The sequence below is a fragment of the Nilaparvata lugens genome, chromosome X (genome assembly GCF_014356525.2).
Source record: "Nilaparvata lugens isolate BPH chromosome X, ASM1435652v1, whole genome shotgun sequence".
NCBI classification, from domain to species: domain Eukaryota; kingdom Metazoa; phylum Arthropoda; class Insecta; order Hemiptera; family Delphacidae; genus Nilaparvata; species Nilaparvata lugens.
In genome coordinates, this window is record NC_052518.1 from 79,854,517 (window position 1) to 79,877,325 (window position 22,809).

The 22,809-nt window shown below is 33.4% G+C and overlaps 2 protein-coding genes across 6 annotated transcripts in view; both read right to left on the bottom strand.

Annotated features, from left to right (window-relative positions):
- The window catches only part of LOC111049436 (serine proteinase stubble), a 28,710-nt gene extending 12,418 nt beyond the window's left edge, over positions 1-16,292 (bottom strand). Inside the window, exons 1-4 of one of the 4 annotated variants that reach the window (XM_022335508.2) lie at positions 16,142-16,292; positions 13,515-13,575; positions 11,509-11,715; positions 1,491-1,674 (exon numbers count right to left, since the gene is read on the bottom strand). In XM_022335508.2, coding sequence (XP_022191200.1) covers positions 1,491-1,674; positions 11,509-11,715; positions 13,515-13,529 — 406 coding nt within the window. In that variant the 5' untranslated portion in view covers positions 13,530-13,575; positions 16,142-16,292. Of the gene's footprint in view, positions 1-1,490; positions 1,675-3,623; positions 3,770-11,508; positions 11,716-13,514; positions 14,086-16,141 lie in introns of those variants that run through there. The other 3 variants (XM_039441684.1, XM_022335509.2, XM_039441685.1) reach the window with 3 other exon arrangements.
- Positions 16,293-17,001: 709 nt separating this feature from the next.
- The window catches only part of LOC111051724 (kinesin-like protein KIF3B), a 64,078-nt gene continuing 58,270 nt past the window's right edge, over positions 17,002-22,809 (bottom strand). Inside the window, exon 16 of one of the 2 annotated variants that reach the window (XM_039441682.1) lies at positions 17,002-18,866. In XM_039441682.1, the coding sequence (XP_039297616.1) occupies positions 18,761-18,866 (106 nt within the window). In that variant the 3' untranslated portion in view covers positions 17,002-18,760. The remainder of the gene's footprint in view (positions 18,867-22,809) is intronic. The other variant, XM_039441683.1, reaches the window with a different exon arrangement.

A 22,809-nucleotide genomic window follows, 5' to 3' on the forward strand; every position in this document is an offset into this window, starting at 1 on the left:
GGGCAGTTAGAATATTATTTCTGATGCTAACTACCTGGACCACTGCAAACCGTTGTTCATTGACCAAGAAATAATGACTGTTTATAGCTTATTTGTCTTTTTGCTGTCACTGAATCTGAGAAAAAATGTTGAATCATTTCCATGTAGGGAGGACTTTCATCAGTATGATACATGTTCCTTATACTAGGCTGAGGAGAGTGCAGATGATTTCGAAGCTAATTTCTTTGAAAATCTTCAATAAGTTTTCTGCTTCAGTGAGAGCCATGTCTGCTCCTTTGTTTAAACGTAGATTGAAAACTCTCTTGACAGAAAATCTTCTATACTCACTGTCGGAATTTTTTGATATGGATAAGGATATAATTAGTAATTATTTTTAAATATACGTTCCATAATGTATTAATATTAGGTTGGCAATAATTTTAGTGTATGAGAATATATTTGAATTATATATATATATATTATATATATATATATAATATATATATATATATATATATATATATATATATATGTTTGTAACATTATTTATGTATAAGCTGAATCATATGATAGTCAGTGTTTTTGATTGTTTTTTATTATTGTATGTTTTGAACATTGTGACGTTTATGATTGTGTAATCTATATGCTTAAAGGAATAAAACCTATTCCATTCTATTCTATTCTATTCTATTGTGTAATAGAACAAGAACCAAATCCATTTTTTTGCAATAGATATACAAACTGAAAACATTTCAGATTCTTATTGGAAGAAAACATAATTCTCAATGTAACATTTCTTAGAAGTAAAGACCAGCTTGAAGTGGAAATTGGAAACTTTGTGACCTCTATTCAGAAAGCAGCCTGGGCATGTACACCCATATCCATTATACCCTTATTAGGCAGGGGAGCGACCTTGGCTGTAAAGCAGTGGCATTTTCCGGCCTTTCCCATCTTCTTCCGAAAATCTCTTACACCCTTAGGCAGGGGAGCGACCTCAGCTGTCAAGCAGTGGCGCTTTTTAGCCGCTTACCGCATCCTCTACTATGAAGTTTCGTCAGGGGAGAAATAAGGGTGCCTGTCAGCACATTTTTCAACCGGGTAACGAGAATCGCGCGTGGCGGAGAAACCGCCAAGCTGCTGAACCCTGACCTCCTTGCCCCGACCAAACGCCTTCTGAGACTAGCCGGAAGGGGCATCCAGAAAGTCAATATCAAGGTTAGTAGAACCTAGATACGTGTCAATATTTTCATGATTATACAACTAATTTACTTCAATTTGATTTTTTTGTTGAAATACCCAAAGAAGCTTGATAAAAAATGTCAAAAAAGTTGACCTTTACTCAATTTAGAATCAAATTCAAGCCGAAATAATTTTACAAACATAATAAATGATGTTGAATTACAATCAAGCTTCTTACTTGAATTGCATTGGCGAAAATTACTTGTTTTCTCATTTAAATCACATCAAGAAGAAAGATGAAATTCTCAAATGAATGGAAATAATGCGCTCACCAGGATCAGGTGGACAAATCTTTTGTCCATTCAATCTGATTGTTGTCAATTCAGGAATGCCATGCCGTCTGTCAAATTTGACCATAAACCTTGATGAGACAGGAGGCCCGGGTAGAAGTTTCTCATTCAAGCTCAGGATAGTGAACTTCTTGCTATTTTTACTGGTTACCTCCCCCATCCAGGACTGGAATATTCAAAACAGCACAAAATTATAGCTACGATAAAAGTGAGAATTAAAAGTATTTTGAATCAATGTAAATCAATGTTATTATTATTATTATTATCATCATCATAAACGGAATTTTCACAAATTGAGAAGATGAGAAAGATTGGCGTGAGGAAACAGGACATTTAAAATAATATCATCATCTTTACAAATAAGTTGATAAAAAGTAGACTACTAATGAATAGGCATGTATCCATCATGCCATTCTTCTCAATCGAATTCATTCACGGCACAAAAATGCAATAAGAAAAAACAATAACAATAGGGTAAAAATAAATATAAAACAATAAAAAATAACAAAATTATTGCTAAAATGATGTAGTGTGCTGGAAAAAATACCTTGACAATTATGGTTTCTCATGTAATAGGCAGGTCTAGGTATAGGAAAGGGAGAAAGTGTGACAGGAAAGTGGAAGAAGATAGGTACGATAGGCAGGCAGGGCTGAAGGAAGGTATAGAGAATTTATGCGTTCTATCAGACAAGTAGCTCTTAATGAGGTCAAGTGAGACTACCCTAAAAAACCATATATCTGGAGTTTATCGAAAAGAGAATCATGAGGTGTGGTATCAAGAGCTTTTTTTATATGTAATAAACAGTATTGGTTCTTAGATTAGAATGAAGGTTCTGGGAGACGGTATTAGTAAATTTAATAATTGAATCTTTGGTATTTTTACGTATTTGGAAACCATATTGATTCTTATTGTATTATACTTGCTCAAGAACAGTACAAGTCTTTTTTGATAATATTTTTCAAAACGTTTTGCTAAATTACTGATAAGACTAGTTGGCCTATAGTTACTTGAGTCTGAAGGATCACCTTGTTTAAAAAGCAGTTTTAGTTTAGTTTTTTGAAGTGTTTAGAAAAAAATATTAAAAATAACGGTTATAGTACCTAGTTTAGAAATCATGTGAGTAATTTTTTCTCAAGGGTTCAATTACTAATATTATCCATTCCTGGGCTAGAATTATTTTTCAGTTCATTAATGTAGATTCAACCTCATTAGAGTTTGTGGGCTTTAGGAAAAAAATGAATAAAGAAGTAATATCATTATATTGAAGCTAGTGGAATTATTCCCGACTTTCTAGGCCTGCCTTGATCCCACATTGGTGAAGAAATCATTCAAATTAGCGGCGTTAACTCCAATGTTTGCAATGGAACCATTTGCACCATATATAACTTCCAAGTTAAGAACTATTATTATTATTATTATTATTACACTCTTATCGTATTATTTATTGTGTTTCTACAAGTTACGTATTAGTTTATCAAATCTACATTATATAAGGGTACTTTTCAACATTATCATACAATATTGATCTCGAACGATTATTGAAGCCTTCTATGTTATCCAAGGTTTAAGAGGACGATTTCCACGAGGTATTTTAATCACAGTTTTACTAAGGCATCATTTATTGTATTTATCAAACTACGGTTTTTTGACTTTCAAAAACAACACTCAAATTTTCGTTCTCTAATAACTGATTAACGAGTATACTTGGACCAATGAACCTTGAACGAATCTTATGGACCATTTTCCCAAGTCAAACCAAAAAGACCACTGATTATGATGATGCCTCAAGTGCATTCAAAATATAGTTCAGCTCAAATAGATCATGTGGAACTGACATCTCTTTTATTTCACCTCAAATATCATAAAATATTTGTCCCAGGTCTACATCCACACATGCGGAAGAATGGCATATTGAATGTACCTTGATTATTACCTTGATAAGGTACATGATGGGTTGGCAAGACTGATTTGCCTGAGTGAAAAGCTGCAGATTGTGCTTCTACGTAAATTTAAATTATCTAATTGTCTAAAAGATTCATTTATTCGAATTGTGTTATTTCGGAAAAGTCATATATCGAGTTATTTTATGTAGATAGTGTGTGACTAACTGGTACCTGATTATGATTGGTGTGTGTGAAAGTTGACTTCGTGTATTATAATCTCCAATTGTGTCTTCACGCCACTTTCAAGAGTTCTCTTGCTAAGAAGCTCAGTAAACTTTAAACTGTAGTTAGATAGGCACTACTGAGGCATTGGATTCATACTGGCATCTATTCGGCAACAGAAACTGTGTCATTCAATTCAGAGAGAGGAGCTTATCGCCTTGCTTCGCCAGAAAATGATAAGAGTTGGAGCTGATTGATGATAAAGTGACAAGGCGCCACAGTGGTGACAATAGATAACAGTTTTCGGCGTCGTTGGTTGCCATAGAAACACTGTAAACTTGTTAGAAACAGCTGACCAATAACAACATAGACAGAGCGCCAGATTTGAATAAACTATTCAATTATAGATTTGCTTAATTGTTATTGGTGCATTAACTTTCTTGCATTGAAATGCCGTGTTAGGTTTCCTGGCTTAGCTCATTAAATATAAATTCCTTACCCTCTTCGCATTCCTGTTTAATATACCCGTCACTTCATGAGCTTCCAACTTCTTCCAATAGCCTTGAAAGCTCTCTTGGCTCGTCCTATTTATTTATCCTGTCATTCCCAATTCCATTTACTATTTTGTTAAAGGCATTTTTAAAACTTAATCCATCCATAATTGAATTGTTAGTGAAGACAAGGGCCTGACTTAGTATTTCACAATGAGTAATTTTACGATAGGTGTAACCAGTCGTGGTAACCCCAAACTCATATTCAATAATTTTAGTTTCAGAAAGACGGCTGACACTGCTACTGGAGATGTCCAGTGGCGTTGTCTTAATAAAGCTTGTGAAGCTTCTCTAAAAACAGATAAAAACCTATCTAGAATAATCGATTTCCCTGTCACTCATAATCATTATCCCCCAGATGGTAATGCTTCTGATTCTATCAATGGCAGATCTTGCTCTACTCCCAATACAAATGCAAGACTCAATATTTTTATCCATTAGATAATGTGTCTTTTTCCCCAGATCCCTATAAATGCAATAATTGTTTTGTTCTGGTGGAGAGGTTGTTAAGTAAAAACCGAGCTTTAATAGATACTAATTCTCGATTGAAGATTCAATGGGATGCAGCCATTGATAGATCGATTATGAACGACAAGCTGATTATGGAGCTTAGAGACAAAGATCTTGTTGATATTTGTACACAAACTGAGAGTTTGGATGAAGATGTCTTGAGAAATAGTACTCCCCCACTTGACAATGAAATCATTAGTATTGGTACTCAGACTGAAAGCATCGGGTTCTGTAGTATTGATGAGAGAGAAATCTTTAAGCCACCATTGACTGATAGCTTTGAAAATGATAGTTGTAAAGCTCAGGAATTCAGAAACAGTCTTATATTGATAGAATAGTCCAGTTAGAATCTTCTTTGAAAACTAATATTGAACTTCTGTCAGATATTCAAAAAAATATTTCAACCGTAAAAAAACTTAATAGAAGCATTTATCAGTCAAGTAGTTATAATATGGCTAACAGTAATATGGTTGTCAAGAATGGACCGCTAAAGCGACCAAAGCTTCATCTCTGGGCAAATAGTCTTGGCAGGGGGTTGAGAGAGCCATTGACTGAACTACTGTACAAGAATATGTCTTGTGTATCTACCGTAGCCCCTGGTATGAAGTTTGAGTCTCTTGCCGACTGGAGGCTTTCTCAAAATGAGACTGTGGGTGTTGGCCATAATGATTGGATTGTACTCATAAGTGGTACTAATAGTATCCATCCTAATTTTAATGAGCAGGACAAAGAGAGATACATTGCTAAATTAATTGAGGTAATTGAAGCCTATAAGAACAGTAAACTGATAATATCGACCATACCCTATCGTTACGATCTATATGAGAGCTCTACTGAAAATAGATCAATAGCAGCTATGAATAGAATCATACGAGGGTTTTCCAGATTATAGGCTACTCAGTGAATATTTTGAAGCTGTGGTCTATTGAGCAGCGAATCCACACCAGGTATGGTCTTCATTTGAATAAGAGAGGTAAAATGCTTATCACAGACAGAATTCACAAAATTGTTATGGCTGGATCTCTATGTGTCCTTGATTGTACAAGTGCTGGTAGGTCAGGTAAAATTGATAACTGTAGTCGGGAGTATAATGCAGTAACTGAATCGTCTGAGATATTGGATGCTCCTCTTTGTGACTTAACGGTGTTGTCTATTACCGGTGAAGACAGTACTTCCATTTCTGTAGGGAACGGATATGGGGAAAATATTAGTCATGGACCTGGTCCATTAGCATCGAATTATGTAGCAGTTGACCATGTCAACCATGAGTCACAAAATAATATTATCCAGAGTATTCCAGTCTTGACTTCGTACAGACCTATTAATTTTTTAGAATGAGGAAGCGAACGGGAGCACCTGTGAACCAGATTCAGTATTCAAATCTCATTGACTGTACTCCCGAGGCTGAAGTGAGACAAGATGAAGGGGTTGTGCACATGCCGAAACATGAAACATTGAATGTCTTGCACTACAATACTTGTAGTATTCGTAACAAAAATACAGAATTGGCTCTACAGATTGAAAGCTTACAGGCCAATAATCTTCTTAGTAGGATTGACCTCCTTTGCCTTTCTGAAACTTGGCTAAATGGCAGTGAATCAGTAAAGGTTGAAGGCTTCAACCTTGTATGTTGTTTCAATAGAGAATTACGTAAGGGAGGTGGTGTTGCCATTTATGCAAGACATGAACTGTCATTCTCTGTATTTTTCCTGACAGGTGTTTGTGAGTCGGTCTTTGAGGCAGCAGCTGTAACGGTAAATAATAGTTTTTTAATTGTTTGTATTTACAGATCTCCGGACAGTTGTATCGATGTATTTATTGAAAAGATTGACCTACTCTTGTCCTCCGCATTCAGGAGATTCAAAGGATTACTTAGATTACGGAAATTGGTGACTTCAATGTGAATTTTATGTGTAACTCTAGCTCCAAGCGGGAGGTGTTGTCTGTATTTGGGGCCTATTGCTTGCAGGATCTTATTAAGGAACCTACTCGAGTGACATCACATTCCTCTTCCTTGTTTTATAATGGTTACTGACATTAAAAAAATAAATTGTTACTGACGACCTTGCCGGCGCTGTATCTTCAGGGGTTGTGAACCTGTCTTTGTCTGACCACTTTGTTCAGGAAGTGATCATTCCGTTGCCTCTTCATCCCGCAAATTCTCATGAATTAGTTAGGTAGAGATCCTTCTCAAATCGAAGCAAGGCAAAGTTCTCAGCCTTTCTTAGCCAATGTGATTGGTCTCCTATCTTTCTGGATGAAATGTGCCTGGATGCTAAAATGAATTACTTTGTCAGTAGCTTTAGTTGGGCTTTTGAAATGGCATTTCCTGTGAGAGAGTTAAAGGTTCGCAAGCACAATAGAGGACCATTATGGTCGAATGCTCATCTAAGTTATCTCTGTAATAGGAAGAGAGACCTTCATTTGTTTGTGAAAGCATTTCCTTGGAATGAGCTCTATCGTGACCTATACAAAAGAATCAGCTTTGAAATCAGGCAACTTATTCGATCTCTCAAGACAGATTACTCAAAAAGATTGATTGATGAAGCTGAGAACAAATCAAAGGCGATTTGGATGTTGATTAAGAATGAACTCCTTTCCAAAAACGGTGTCAACTATCCAATTGAGAGTGGTGGTATCACAGTTGACTCTCTGAGTGAGGTTGCTGTGGCGTTCAGTGATTACTTTTCCGTAGTGGTCTCTTCTGGACATGACGATGATCATGTGGATAACCCCTCTTTCATTACACTGCTTGCGAACTCAGATTCTGGAAATGACGTTATTTGCGAGCCCTCAGTGTGGACTGAACAGGAGGTTATGTATATGGCTGTTGGGTTGAAGAGGAAAATGTCAAGTGGAATTGATGACATACCATCAAGGATACTGAGGGAATTCTTTCAATGTGTCAGTGGTCCTGTGACCCAGTTACTGAATTTATTTATTTATTTATTTATTTATTCGTTGATATAATATACAAATCATATGAATATGATCGGGATAGAACAACAGGCATAGCCCAAAACTATTCTGTTCCCAAATTTTTATAAATAATGAAATGTCCAAAAAAAATAGGTTATGTTCTTACTGAGGAAATTTAAAGTTCAAGAATATATATTAGCTAGAAATTTTGAATTTAGAATGATTAGAATACCAAATTATAGTCAAATTTTGCACTTAATATCACCTTACATGAATGAGTCACTTACATCTGGATCGTTCCCGTCTTGCTTCAAAATTTCCAAACTCAAACCAGTTTTCAAAAAAGGCTCTCGGAAGGAAGTTAATAATTATAGACCAATAGCTAACTTGAACTCATTGTCAAAGATTTGGGAGAGAGGAATTTATGACCTTTTGTTTGCACACTTTCAGGGAAACAATCTCTTTTCAGGGTCTCAGTATGGATTTCAGCCTAAGAAGTCAACTGTTGATGCTCTGGAGGACTTCATAAGTGATATTTATTCATCTCTAGATCGTGGTCACAAAGTACTATGTTTCTTTGTTGATCTTAAAAAAGCATTTGACAGCCTGGACCATGAGATTCTTATCAGAAAGCTTTATTACTATGGGATCCATGGTAACTGCCTATCTCTGATAAGATCCTATCTGAGTGGGAGGAGCCAAGTTGTGGAGATTGAGGGTATGGAGGGTGCAGTTGTGAATGCTAAATTTAGATCTAAGCTTTGTCCTATAGGAAGGGGAGTTCCACAGGGTTCAATACTGGGTTCACTGCTGTTTCTTATATATATGAACGACCTCCCTGCTAATGTTCATTCAGCCAAGTCTGTTCTTTTTGCTGACGATGCAAATTTCCTGGTAACGGCTAAAAATATAGAAGAACTTCAGTTGACTGGAAATGCTGTTTTTTATGAGGTGACCAACTGCTGCAGGGCAAATAAGTGAATATTACCAAAACATCTTTTATTGAATTTCAGATTCATAGATCACCTCCAAGCTTGGTCCAATTCAATATAGATGGTGAGGATGTGCAGTCCTCCTCTTCTGCCGGTTTCTTGGGATTGGCAATTGACCAGGGCTTGTCATGGACTGTTCACATTGATTCACTCCTGAAAAAACTGAATTCTGCAGCTTTTCTGGTGTCAAGGCTTTCTAGTATGCTCGACCGAGAGGCAGTTGTCACTGCCTACCATGGATACTTCGAGCCTCTACTGTCCTATGGAATACTTCTTTGGGGGGGCTCAGGAAACTCTCTGCCGGTCTTTAGGGCACAAAAGAGAATAATTCGAATTATATTTAGAAAGCCACCGAGGTCCTCATGCCGTTCTCTCTTCCGATCAGCAGCAATAATGACTGTCCCTGCTCTTTATATATATTACGTATCTATCTTTGCCTTCAAATACAAGACAAATTGGACAACAGGGTCAAATATCCATAGTCATAACACAAGATCCAGAGGTGCGTTGAGAATTGAGCCACACAGAACGACCTTTTACAAATCTAGCTCACAGCATATGGCTAACAAAGTATTTAATTCTTTGCCGAACCACTTGAAAGAGGCTCAAACACTGACAGTTTTCAGGACAAGACTGAAAATCTGGTTGATAGCCCAATCTCTAATAAACTGATTAGAGAAAAACAAAATAAGACTGAAAAAATGTATTAAGAATCTATCGTGTTACTTTCGAGTGCAATGTTAATGTTTCCAGATTTTATTGTTTCTATATAAGTATGAGTTGTAACTGACATATTATTTATAAGTTTTCAAATATTATATTTTCACAATTTTAAAAATTTATCTAGTCTTACTCTGTAAATGAATGTTAAAATTTGAATGTATGTGACTATTGTCTATGCTTACCATTGTTTAGCCATGACAAGTAATAAATTGAATTGAATTGAATTATCATTATCATCATCATCATCACACATTCCATTATGATAGCTGTTGACTGTCAACACATTTGCAACTTTGCATTGTTCTAATAAAATGATAAAATACCAGTGTGAAAGATGTTGATCAACTACTTTTATATTAGTGATTTTATATTAGGATAAAAAAGTAAAGTGTTATGACTTTTTTATTGGTCCCTTGCGAGAAGTTCCCAACTGGTCTGAGTAAATTATTTAAGCCATCAATGGTCTTACGGCTGTCATACCCAAGGTACCTTGTACTTCAATTTTCAAGGTATGCGATACTTTATCCTTCATACTCATATTAGCTGATAAAAACGTCCCTTCGCTGATCATGTAATGACATAATGTCAGTGATGTTCGAGTAAGGCTGGCCACTAACGGTTGAACATGCATGCTACACAGTCGACTTATATTGTTGTGTCATCACAGCGAAACACTTCGAGAAAAGTTTTTGGAGGCTAGTTTTCTGTATCTCCATATCAATTTTTGTTGTTTATGTGTTCTTCGCTGCTATATTGAGGTTAAATTATTTTTCTATCATCATAATATGTAATTTTCTAGTGGTATATTCATTGTTATTGGTAGTTCATTTTATGCTAGAAGCTCCTGGCTGATGACAAATCACATGCATGTTTATCATGCATATACATGAATGTTCTACGGTTACTGGCGAGCCAAAGTAGTACATAAGCAGAGCATTGTGCATCTTACTATGTGTTGAATGAAAACCATCAAAGAATAAGAAGTTATATATTTAAGACAATAATATTTTCACAAATTCAAATTTGAAGGTTTGTATATCTTGGAAACCATTGCTTTCTCAAGTAGGTATTCGTTCTTGAGTGTACAGTAGTAAGAGTATCTTCTAGATCTTTGGACATTGAAGTGAAAATAATGGGATGGTATACAGTATTTCAATTTCGATAACTTTTAAATGTAGAGTCCATCCATATGAGATTGTACGTTCCATGGGGGAAAGTTTTCTTTACTGTATATGAAAAGTGAGAAGCAGTCAACATTTCAAAATACCCATTCATGATAGAAAAAACAAAATAATTGAGAAAATAAATAAAATTGAAATGCTATTTTTTTACGGTACTTGAAAAAATATTATATAAATAAATTGATACAAATAATAATTCATAATTGATTTATGTCTTTCATTTCACCTTAATATGGGGAAATTACATCTCTGTTAGAAGTGTATACATATTATAATAGAATTCAATTTAAACGGTCAGCGATTTCGGAATGAGATGCGTTGCTGACAGTATGTTAAGGCTGTGCAAAGGCTAAAATAACTAACTTTTTACTGGTGATATTATTCAAAGTTTTTCGATTTGTATATAATCAAGCTATCAAAATAGAAGAGTTTTCTCAGGAAAACATTTTTTATCGATCATTACTTTTCGAGATATGAGCGCCTAAAGTTTAATTTTTTTGGACAGAACATTTCAAATTCGGTAAGAAATAAATCCATGAGAATGAAAATCTGAAAATATAAATTTTTAAGAAAGTTATTCAATTTACTAAAAATGACCAGAAATAACTTTTAGTTGAGTTATTTTTGGTGAATTGAATAACTTTCTCAAAAATTGATATTTTAAAAAGATTTTTGTTTTATTTAATCAACAATAACATGAAGAATTAATCCTCTATATCTCATGGGTTTATCTCATGAATTTGAAATGTTCTGTCCCAAAAATTTAAACTTAAGGCGCTCATATCTCAAAAAGTAATTATCGGGAAAAAATGTTTTCCTGAGAAAACTTTTTTATTTTGATAGCTTGATGATATACAAATCGAAAAAAATTGAAAAATATCACCAGTAGAAAGTTTGTTTTTAGCCTTTGCACATCCTAAAACTCACTACTACTACAGCTTAAGCAACCAGCTTTCTATCTATATATCCATGTACAATATTAATTTGGAAGGAGCAGCCTTTGATGTCACCAACTTACCACCATCAAAATGACAGGCCTGTCGAATCTTATGTCCAAACGAACCCCCACCAAGGAAGATTTGGTCGTGAGATAGATGACGCCATACCACCGGTCTTCATTCGGTTGAATTTCCTCATAATCGAATACATTTGGACAAGGAGATTCGCTCCCAACCTTGTACATCATATTTAAAATGACCACTAAAAGGAAGAAAAAGTCTTTCATCTGAAATAGAATAATCAATAAGAAGTTAATTGCATTTGATAAATTGTTGACTATAAATAAGAAAATATAGTGGACGAAAGATAAAAGTTTTATCTACACATGTCAACAATTAATAAACTAATTAGATTCCTGACATTGTAAAATTGCTTGATCAGGCCAGCTTACCATCTGTAAAATATTAATATCTTCACATATTAAGATTTCCAGGACAAAAATTAAGCTAAATAGTCATTAATTGAATGTAGATATACACTATAGAAAAATTCCAAATATACTGTATACAAGTTGAACTTTCCTGTATAGCTGCTACTAGCACATAAGTAAGGTACTTGAAAAAATCCAGTTTCATAATATTCGCTTCAAAAGCGTAACCATGAGTGGTACTGAGATCATATTATTTTGGAACACTGTAGGCCTATAGATGGAAGATAAAAAACCGGTTAGTAAGTATAATGAAGTGCTTAAAACTGGATGCCTTTTTTGTTGAACTATATTATTTCTGTCATGATTTATTATTTTTTATATTAATGTATAAAAATATAAGTTATAAAATTATATTTTTTATTAATGTGTAATCTTTTCTTATAAACGACTATCAATTTCAGTAAAAAATAGACACATAGTTCTGTAACATGTAACAGCTGTTTCACCTTTAAATTCTAAGATTTATCATTATAGATGTTTCAGTCACGAGAAAAAGCTTGAAATTGCAGTGGCCTTATATTTGCAGGGACCTGTGACTGGTCAATCTATATCTCTGATTATAAATCAGGATATTTTTCTCATCGAAGATCTTCTTCATATTAAAACCAATACAAAACCCACTTGAAATTTTTTTTTGTAATTTTGGTGTAGAGCAGGGATCTGGTAGTAAGAGGTGAGATTTTTTCTTCCAGGATTCCTGAGTGTCATTAAATATATTGCTAACAATATTTTAATAACATATTCCCCGGAAATAAAGAACAGAATGTTTTCATATTAGAATATTTTGCACACAGAATGCGGTATTTAAAATGATTATGAAACTCAACTTCAGAATTTCAGATGATAGATAGGCGAAATCAAACACACCACACACCATTAAAATGTGGCATATTTAGCTAAATTGATAGTATAGAAAGCATATTAGAAGTGTCAGAATTTCAATTCAACAGTGTTTCACCGTTATAATCAAATGAGGAAAATTGAGTATTTAAATAAAAAGCGTTAGCAAAGCATGAAGTAGCAAAATATTGTTTTGTAGATTTAGTTACTTTCTGCAGTCTATATAATAACTGTACTAAAGATACATTTTACTACCATGAAATTAATAGAGTTTCTTTTCAAGATGCAACGTAATTTTGGAAATAAGTGGTGAAAACCAATAATATATGAACAAATGATCGACCATTTTTATTATTGCTAGAGTAGCTAAACTGAAAACCATAATATTTGACATCAAAATAGTTTAGCAATAATTAAAATAATAATGACTGTACCATTATTGAATAAATGAAATGTGGGTGATGTGAAGGAAGAATGAAGGAATACTATGATAATAAAAATAAAATAAAATGCAATGTCAATCAGTGCAAACCAAAAGTATCCTAGATGAATGAAATTTATGGGTAGAAAACCAAGTGCGATAAATTTATTGATAATATTTTATCTTGACCGGAAATATTGTGAAGAAAAAACTTTCAAAGTTTCACTTTCCCGGAAGAGTTCAGGAAAACATTGCAGACTGTCAATTCAAGTTTTCAGTCAGCAAAATAGGCTATATAATGAAGAAGAAAAAGTTGAGCACAGTATCCACGTACCTTATCGGTGTTCATTGATGATTGTGGATGCGTCCAACTCGACTTCAAGTCCAACTAGAGGCTGGTCAATAAAAACAGATACTGATAGCGGAGAAAACATGACATGTTCGTGAAATTACCAAGAGTAATAAGAGATGCACCACGAAACCAGCAAAGTACAAAGAAAACGTGCTTTATTAGCGAATCTAATGATAATAATGGAGAAGAGTTTCAATGTCAAGAGTAAAGATTAATTTTAATGCTGGTTTGCGGACATGCAAGATTATTATTTGTGTGGATGTTCTAGCTCTGAGACGGTGTTTGTGTTGATGTTTTGTGACCGATCAAACCGGTTCCAGTGCGGTACCCGAACCTGATATCCCCTCTGCTCTGCGTTGAAGTCTATTCAAGATCACTCACTCCCACACCATATCTCATTCTGCCAGAGGGGTAATTCCCCGCGTTATTACATGAAACATTAATTAATTTCGCCAAAACGCCAATATTGTTCCTTGTCTGTGGCGCTCACACTCTGCACTCGCTCACTCCTCACTCTGCATTCAGACTGCTTACTGCTCCATGATCAAGGCCGCTAAAAATGTCGACATTTCAAAGAAATCTGACGTAGGTTATTTTACTAATGTGGGATTTCTAGTCATTGCCTAGATGTTATGCCGCAATAAATTTTAGAATAAAGGTGTAGAGCTGCAGAGAAAAATGTAATAAAGGCGATGTTCAAAGTAGACTTGTAGTGGTTGAAGATTGAGCTCACATATTGGGTAAGTTACTGAAGGTTGAAAGACTATTAAAACTAAAAAGTACAAGATGAATAAAATTTCACCTAGAAACCTATTAGTTCAGTTGTAGCACCAATAAATTCACGCTTGATAATGCTTATAAATCTATGTCTGTATAAATATTAAATTTTACTTATAAGATGCTCAGAACACAAAACCCTTACAGTACTTGTATAAAAGTTTAAAATTAAACTGATTTTATTTTATATTTTGTTAAAAACCTCTTTCGAGTAGAGATATACTCAGCCAACAAAAGAAATAAAAAAATTGTATACAAAACAAGGAAAAATTAATAAATTTAGTGATATTATGTCACACTAGGACCTCATTAACAACTTTCCTCCTGAACGAGGCAGTACAGTTGTATCAATTTAAGACAAGATTGGCAAAAAGAAAAGCAAATACAATAAGCACAGTATGCATTCGTGAATATTGGTATATTTTGCGTTAAAATCAGCTTCTAATAAGCTTTAAACACTTTCATACATGGTGGGTGAAAAGTCCGAGAACGGCTTAATATCTCATACACAAAGGTTATTTGACGGTGGGTGTGATTGGGGATCCTACTCAAATTGAAAATACTACCTACTTTTCTATGACCTCAAAAATATGGTCCGCCATCTTGGATCCACCATATTGAATGCAACTTTATTTTTTTTAAATAGGAAGGTGGTCATGAGATACACGATTTCGATACGAAATTTTAAGAAAAATGAATGGTGAAAACCGCACATCGATATCTCAAACCGTTCAGAAGATATTCACATTATTAATCAGTAGGTACTATTCAAAGCAGAAAGGAGAGAAAAAAGTCCGAGAACGGCTTAGTATCTCATAAAAGATTGTGATTTCAAGGTGGTTGTGATTGGGGAACCCTCTCAAATTGAAAATACTACTTTATCATGACTTCAAAAATCTGGTCCGCCATCTTGGATCCGCCATATTGAATGCAACTTTATTTTTTTAAATGGGAAGGTTGTCATGCGATACATGATTTCGATACGAGATGAGATATTAAGCCGTTCTCGGACTTTTTACCCACACTGTATAATAGAATCAACATAAGCTTTATTGAAATGAGCTGGTCTATTTATATACTCGATTTAATAATTCAAATATAAAAGGGTCTATAGTTTTCAATTTATTAGTAATCAGATACTCAAAATAAGAAATTGATTCATTGGATGAATATTACTTTAATGCTCTTCATTCTTCAAACATAAAAAATTATATAACAATTATTCTATTAATGAGTGCATAAAATAAGTTACTAAATTGACTAGTCCAATCGATGGAAATGCTAGTATGCAGTTCAAATACAGTTTTGTACAAGGCTGAATGTTGTACATTGATTGGCTGCAAATATCTAATTACTACTGATATACAATAACAATCAAGGGTGAGCGGATATGAAAGAGTAAAAGTATCAAGAATGGACCAATAGTATACACTATTGACAGTTGATATAGTGATGAAATAAAATACTTTTTTTTTAAGAAACACGATTAGACAAATTAAGATGAATAATCCTAAATAAATGAGAGTGGTTTCGATTATACTCGTTAGACATTAGCTGATTAAATCTAGTACTAGAAAGACTGATAAAGATCAATATAAAAAATAATATGATTGATGTAACAGATGGTCCTAACATATAACCATTTTAGTCAACTCCAACATCGCTTGGTAATTTTAATGTTTTGACAAATGAAAGAATTGTATTATTGAGCTATCTTCTTCTTTAAAATTTACTGTGACTTGTAAAATATGTTTTAATGCAATGAGTTGAAAGTAAAGTAGTAAACTATTAACGATAGTAATAACTTGACGAAATTAATGTTATTCACTTACTTTGTTAAAACTGAGTTTTGACTCAAACTTAAGTGTTCACTAAAACTCAAACACTGAATTTTGCTGCAAAATTGACTAAACCTATAAACTTGCTGTTTACAAAAGATTAGAGCAGGAACAAATCCATGGACAAGCTATGACCTTTCCACTGATATCAAAATTCGGGTCATCATGTCAAGATTGATCTTTATTTTCAAATAGTAGGTTTTAGTAACATTGAATTTTATCTAATTAATTGAGACGGAAATTCCCGATTGTAATGAGATTTATTTTGCGACATAATATTGCTGAAATGTATTTGTTTTTTGATGGATAAACACAAATTTTGAGATACACACTCTTATTTTGTGGAATTATAAAATTATTTTGTGAGTTGTTATTTACTGGTGTTCACATTATTAGAACTGTAATTATTGGTACAGTTTGTAGCATAATAACTATTGCACTGTAGGATTGGTCTGTTGAACATTTTACATTGTGAGATGACTGACGAAACTCAGAAAGTGGTTGTTATTTTCATAAGGTTCACGTCTTTGTGGAACTTCAAAACTCAATGAGATCAATTTGTCACTGTACATACAAAGAATAGAAAAAGATTGAAGCATACCCAGATTTAAAGGAAAACTCATCAATGTTCATGCACCACGAGTCGATTGATTATAGATAGTATAGATGGTCAAGTCACGAGAAAAATCTTGAAACTTCAGCCGGGCTTCTACTCGTGACTCACGTGACTAGACCATCTATAATAATAATTCTACAACGAAGTACTACCTAAGTATTGCGGCGAATATTTCACAGACCCTCGTCGCTATAGTATTGGAATTGGATAAGGAGCACAACAAATGACGAGTCAAAAATTGAAATAGAAAATATATATGCTTTATTACAATATTATCAATTAAATAATGAGATCACTAAAGCATAATATTGCACTAGATTAAATAGATCACTTAGACACTATGCCTCTTTGGAAAGCAATTAGACTGTTCAATTAGGTCTCTGACTGCCAATCTCTACCTAAACAGTTCTTGTGAACGACCAAAGTCGTGTGGGCAAACATGACATTCTCGATCAATCCAACAAATCTAAGCGGTTTATAGCCTGGATTGTGATGTATCGAAGTAAATTCGTACACTAGAGTTAGGTTAGTGGGTGGGAATCATTGAAAAGAGTGTGTACCGTGTCTAAATTGTTACGGTATATTAATACATTCATGGATGCTAAAGATAAATAAATATGAAATGTTCATGTAGGATAAATAATAAAATATGCATACTTGTAAATATAATACATATGTTCAATATAGTGCTGATCGTGACTATTAGCCTAGTAAAAATCCCAAGGAGAATTTAAATTACTTAATTGTTGATTTTAATATAAGGGAATATATAATGTTTTTATAAAGGATTTTTGTAAGGATCTTAATGGAAACAATTGGATTGTTGTTTAATTTCTGGAACAGCCAAAGGACCAATTTATTCAAGTGAATCAATTTCTGACTCGATTTTATTTTTCTGTATTCCTTGAAACGTTAGTTTCACAATGGCAGGGACGGCTCCAATAAGGTTCTTGGGGCGATTCCTACATTTTATACATTTAAAGATTTGACGAATGTAGCTAAATGGAATAAATATTACTCAATGGAACAAAAAGTACAAAAAATGCAAATAAAAGTGGTTTCAAGACGTCAACAAAAACCATTATTACCGTCGTCAACCATAACACAAATAATATTTCCATCCAAGAAAAATTACATGAAGTCTCATCCTCACTATTCATAGAACAACGTTTTTAGCTGTCTCTTGCTCATGTCTGAATTTCTGTTAGTTCAGTATAGTTGATGTAGAATTATAATAATGGATTTAAAACTAGAAACCTATGGCAAAACATCCACTCAAGAACCGATTTTAATAACTGATCAATAGTTTCGTAAATCATTCAAATTTGCCTAGAACATGTCAGCATACTTACTACTATACTATAAAAAAAGATAAAAATAATATTCTCAGATCAACACAAACAGAATACTTCCTGCATTATTTATATTATACGATTTAAACAAAAGTATGCTTAACTTTTGATCTATTTAAAAAAAAAAAAATAACATAAAGTTTCTCTTCTAAAAATTAAATAAATTTTACCTTCCTAAATCAAAGTAAATTATTGATAAGCGCTAAATGACTTTTGAGTGAGAGTAGTATTTTTATAAGGATGACTAGGGGATCAAGCACTATCCCTAATAATTGAAAGAACCTAAAAATTACATAAAAATGGAACCTTTCACTGAAAAAAATGATTTAAAATAGAATGCCATTAATGGGCGAAAAAATCTGGAGTTCTATAGAAATTCTACTACTGAATATCAATTATTCTCAGTTCTTCTACTCAGCTGCCAGAGAAATTGACATTTGAAATGAACATCCTGATCATAAGAATTAACCAACTATGGACTCTGTCCAACTTGACGTTTTTGTAAATTTTGATTTCAAACAATAAATACAGTCTAGATATACAAAATTACAAAAATTTGAGGTTTCACGAACAATATTGCACAAAGTAATAGTAAGTTGAATAATACTGAAACACTCTTCAAATTTTGATATACATTTGTCATTACTATTTTGGGACTAGGCCACGTGTTTTAGGATATATAGGTTGTTGAGTTGTCTTGTTTACCAGATTCCAGTCAACCATATGTTTTCCAGAAGAAGAATTCAAATATCTGTAAACATACAATCAAATTATTCATCAACTCACTCAAATCAAGAAAATCGTTAAAAAACATATTTTCTCATGAATTGAGTGAAATCCATCAATAAACAGTACAGCTAAAGATAAAGAGTAGCTGTTGAATGCATGATTGTAGGATTTATATTAAATATAAATATGATAGTAATTATGAAAATGTTAAAAATACATAATTAATTGAATTTAATTATTATTTAATTTTATCTTAGTTATAAAGCTTGATAAAAACTATTCGACCGCTGGATGACATGAAGATATTGGTTTAAACCTCTCCACACAACTATAGTTAGTTCCACTTCAAACTGTGAGCTTTGTGTGAATTGAAAGAATTGGTGATATTTATAAGGAATAAAAGTATTGTCAGTATTTAGTAAATCTCACTATAGAGAGACAAATAATCTACTGAGAGCGATCGCATCATTCTCAGCCTATCATTGAAACCCATTCTTATTGTTTTTATGGTGGTCTATCTCATAATTTCTGCTCGACAAGTAGAAGTTGAATACATTAAATAGAAGTAATATTTAGTCATTAATGAGAAGTGAATAGCAGTATCAAGAACATATGAAACGCATTAATTATTCCAAAGCCGAGTCTTCAAAATGAAATGGGGTTTAACGTTATAATAAACTATTGCATCAAACTTACAGCCAAGTGATACAAATTAAAGAGAAACTCATATAGTTTTGTCCAGTGGCGAATATGGAATATAAATGTTTTTTTTTGGGGGGAGGGGGCAAGGTTAATGTAAGGTTAAGTGATTTTAATTAAACACCTCATGATACTTTATATCAGTATTGTTGTTCATTTTCAGAGGCTAATTTGCGCTGAGCGCCCTTTTCACTTTACCGAGATCACACTTCTTTACTGTTGACATTAAATCATAAAAAAATGTATATTTCTAAACAAACCAAATAATGGAAAGATCTCAGTTACAATTTTTCAAACATTGGTCAAGATTTTAGCAAAATCACATCTGTAAACACTTATCCGTACTAAAAGGAGAAGAAATATCACTGTCTGCCGCGGCGATTCCTTCGCACATGACCTATTAAAAAATTCAGATTACTGTACTTATTTTTCTTTACATTCATTATTTTGGGGGGGGGGGTACCCCTGGGCCACCCTTATATACGCCCCTGGTTTTGTCGTTGTTCATATATACGTAGTAAACTCATAAACAAAATATCTCAGTTATGTGTTATTAAAAACATGTTTTCTAATGAAAGACCACTGTTAAAAATTGTCTTATTTTCTATCTAGTGGTTTAATTAATCAAATACCAAATTGGCAGTTGATTCACTCCATCAAAACTGTTGAAAAAATTCTTTATTATCCCAGAAATTTAAATGTTTTGTTTTTTTGCCAAATTTTTCTCAGTTTCAAAATTTCTTCACAGTCATCTTTATCAATCGCATTAAAAACTTCTTTCAATTCCTTCATAATAATTATTTTAAAATAATGGTTCACTATAACCTTAATAATATTATTATCGTCTACAGAAGCATGAAGTGTTACTTTCAATACAGTTTAGAAATATTCAAATTTGCCGCTCAACAGGTTTTTCAGTATAATATTGTATGTAATATTTGAATAAAGTTAATTATGGACTTTATCATCAAAATTCAAAGATAATATTGATTTATATTTTAATTTATTAAATGAAATAAAAAAGTTGTAAAATTTTACAGGAGTTTCTGTACTGTAATTCTGTTTTTATCGACGCAATTGCTTATTCTGGGTATGTTTGTTGAATCTATTGTATGTTTATTTATTTCATTTGTATTTTTAAAAAATAATAAAATTGAAATTATGATGTATTTTGGTGTTTGTGATTTACTGAAACTCCAAGTAAAATAAGACGAAGAAGAGTTAAACTCAATACAGAGTTTAAACTGATACTGTGCGAACGGAATTTCAGTTTAAACAAAAAAAAAAAATCCAGATTTGGTTTAAGCTTTAGCTTAAACTTACACTGTGCAAACGACCCTAAGTGCCGTACGATACGTTTTCAATTTTTGAATTGTTTTGTTACTCGTTGCCAGCACACAAAAGAATTTGCTTGTAACGCCGATTAATTTTATGAAATTCAACATGAGTACTTTAGAATTTTCAAGTGAATTATTTTATATTAAGTATAGTTTCTGAATTATTTTCTGAGGCAATGAATGAATTTATGAATTGATTATTTATAAACACTTTATCCAGCATTATTGAGCATTTGTGCATTTTTTGCCATATCCCGACAGAAAGTAAATGTCTCTTTCTGTTTTGATGAAGGAACTGTAACTGGTACTTATCTAGATTCTTTACAGCTATGAGTCTTCCTTTTACGATGAACCAGTAAACTACATATTTCAACTAGATGACCGGCCAGGATAGCCAATACGACTAAGGCGTTGCACCCTAAACCCTTCAGTCTGCTAGCTCAACCTATCGGTAGGCATGGACGTTTGTTTGATCAAACATGCGATCAAACGTTTAATCAAAGTTTAGCAGGAGTCTACCAAAGAATGAGTCAAGTTTACGTAGAAAACTATTTTATGAGTGATGATATGCGTGAATAGTCGGGAATTTGAAAACGTCAGTTGAAATGAGTTCCAGAATCGTTGTGATCCACGACAAATCGTCTTCACATTGCTGGTGCAACCGAATGGGATAATTTCATCCATACAAACCCGACTTGACCACTAGTAACTTATAGAGTTTCCTCAAACTCAAGACATAGCTTTGTGGGCAGCGCTTCCAAACTAACAAGAAGCTCCAAAACAACAACATAGCCCTCTTCAATCCATTTGGCAGACAAACTTTCATTGATAAGTTTTGGTGGGCTGGTCCCCTGGTCTGACAAAGCCTCAATCTCCACAGCAATTATCTTAATGAATAATCACAAGTGTGAGTAACATTTAGTAAAATAATTTTATTTTATGTATGAATAAACGGTGGTTGAAAAAGATTAACACTTTCAACTATCCACGCACAAGCAAAACGCTCATAAGGGATAATGAAAAAGATGGGGCGCGGCCTAACTGGCATAACCTATCTGAATCCGACCGCTTGATTGGCCGTAAGGAACCTAATGACGCCCTGTCATATTCTGTTTCAATCCTTTTATGAGGTCGGCTGTCAGTGGCGGCACATACGCATGGTCGTTAATAAGACCCCCCCCCCCAAAAAAAACACTGCGTTAGGTCTGGTGACTATGGATGCAATTGAAAACAAGCCCTTTGTTTTCAATTGCCTCCATGGTCACCAGACCTAACGCAGTGGCCCTTTGTTTTCAATTGCCTCCATGGTCACCAGACCTAACGCAGTGTTTTTTTTTGTTTGGGGGCTTATTAACGACCATGCGTATGTGCCGCCACTGACAGCCGACCTCATAAAAGGATTGAAACAGAATATGAAACGATTACTAATAAAACACTTATTAAAGTTGGGGAAAACTTGCATTAATAATAATATTTTTTGTTTATTGACGTTTATTATTTGATATAATGTTTATTGACGTGTGCAGAGTGATGAATGGTGCTCACATTGAACACTTAAAGGTTATTATTCGTATTATGATCAGGTAGAACTAATAATAGGAAGGTTAATAATTTTGTTAGAACTATTTGAGTTTCTTTTCCATTTGATATATCAATTATTATGGCTGTAAGTTTGATGTAATAAATATTATAAATAATGTTAAGGCTCCTCTATTCCTTTTGAAACAACCGGTATAATTGTAGGATATCTTATATTTCAAAATAAGACTCTCCTAACTCACTTCATAAACTTCTGTTTATTTTCGTTTTACAACTATCTTTTATCGCACAACATAATTATTTGATCCCATTTCAATGACTAAATGTTTATTTTGGTGAGTTTGTTATTATAATTAATAACATTTTAAACACATGTTAAAATCATGTGTG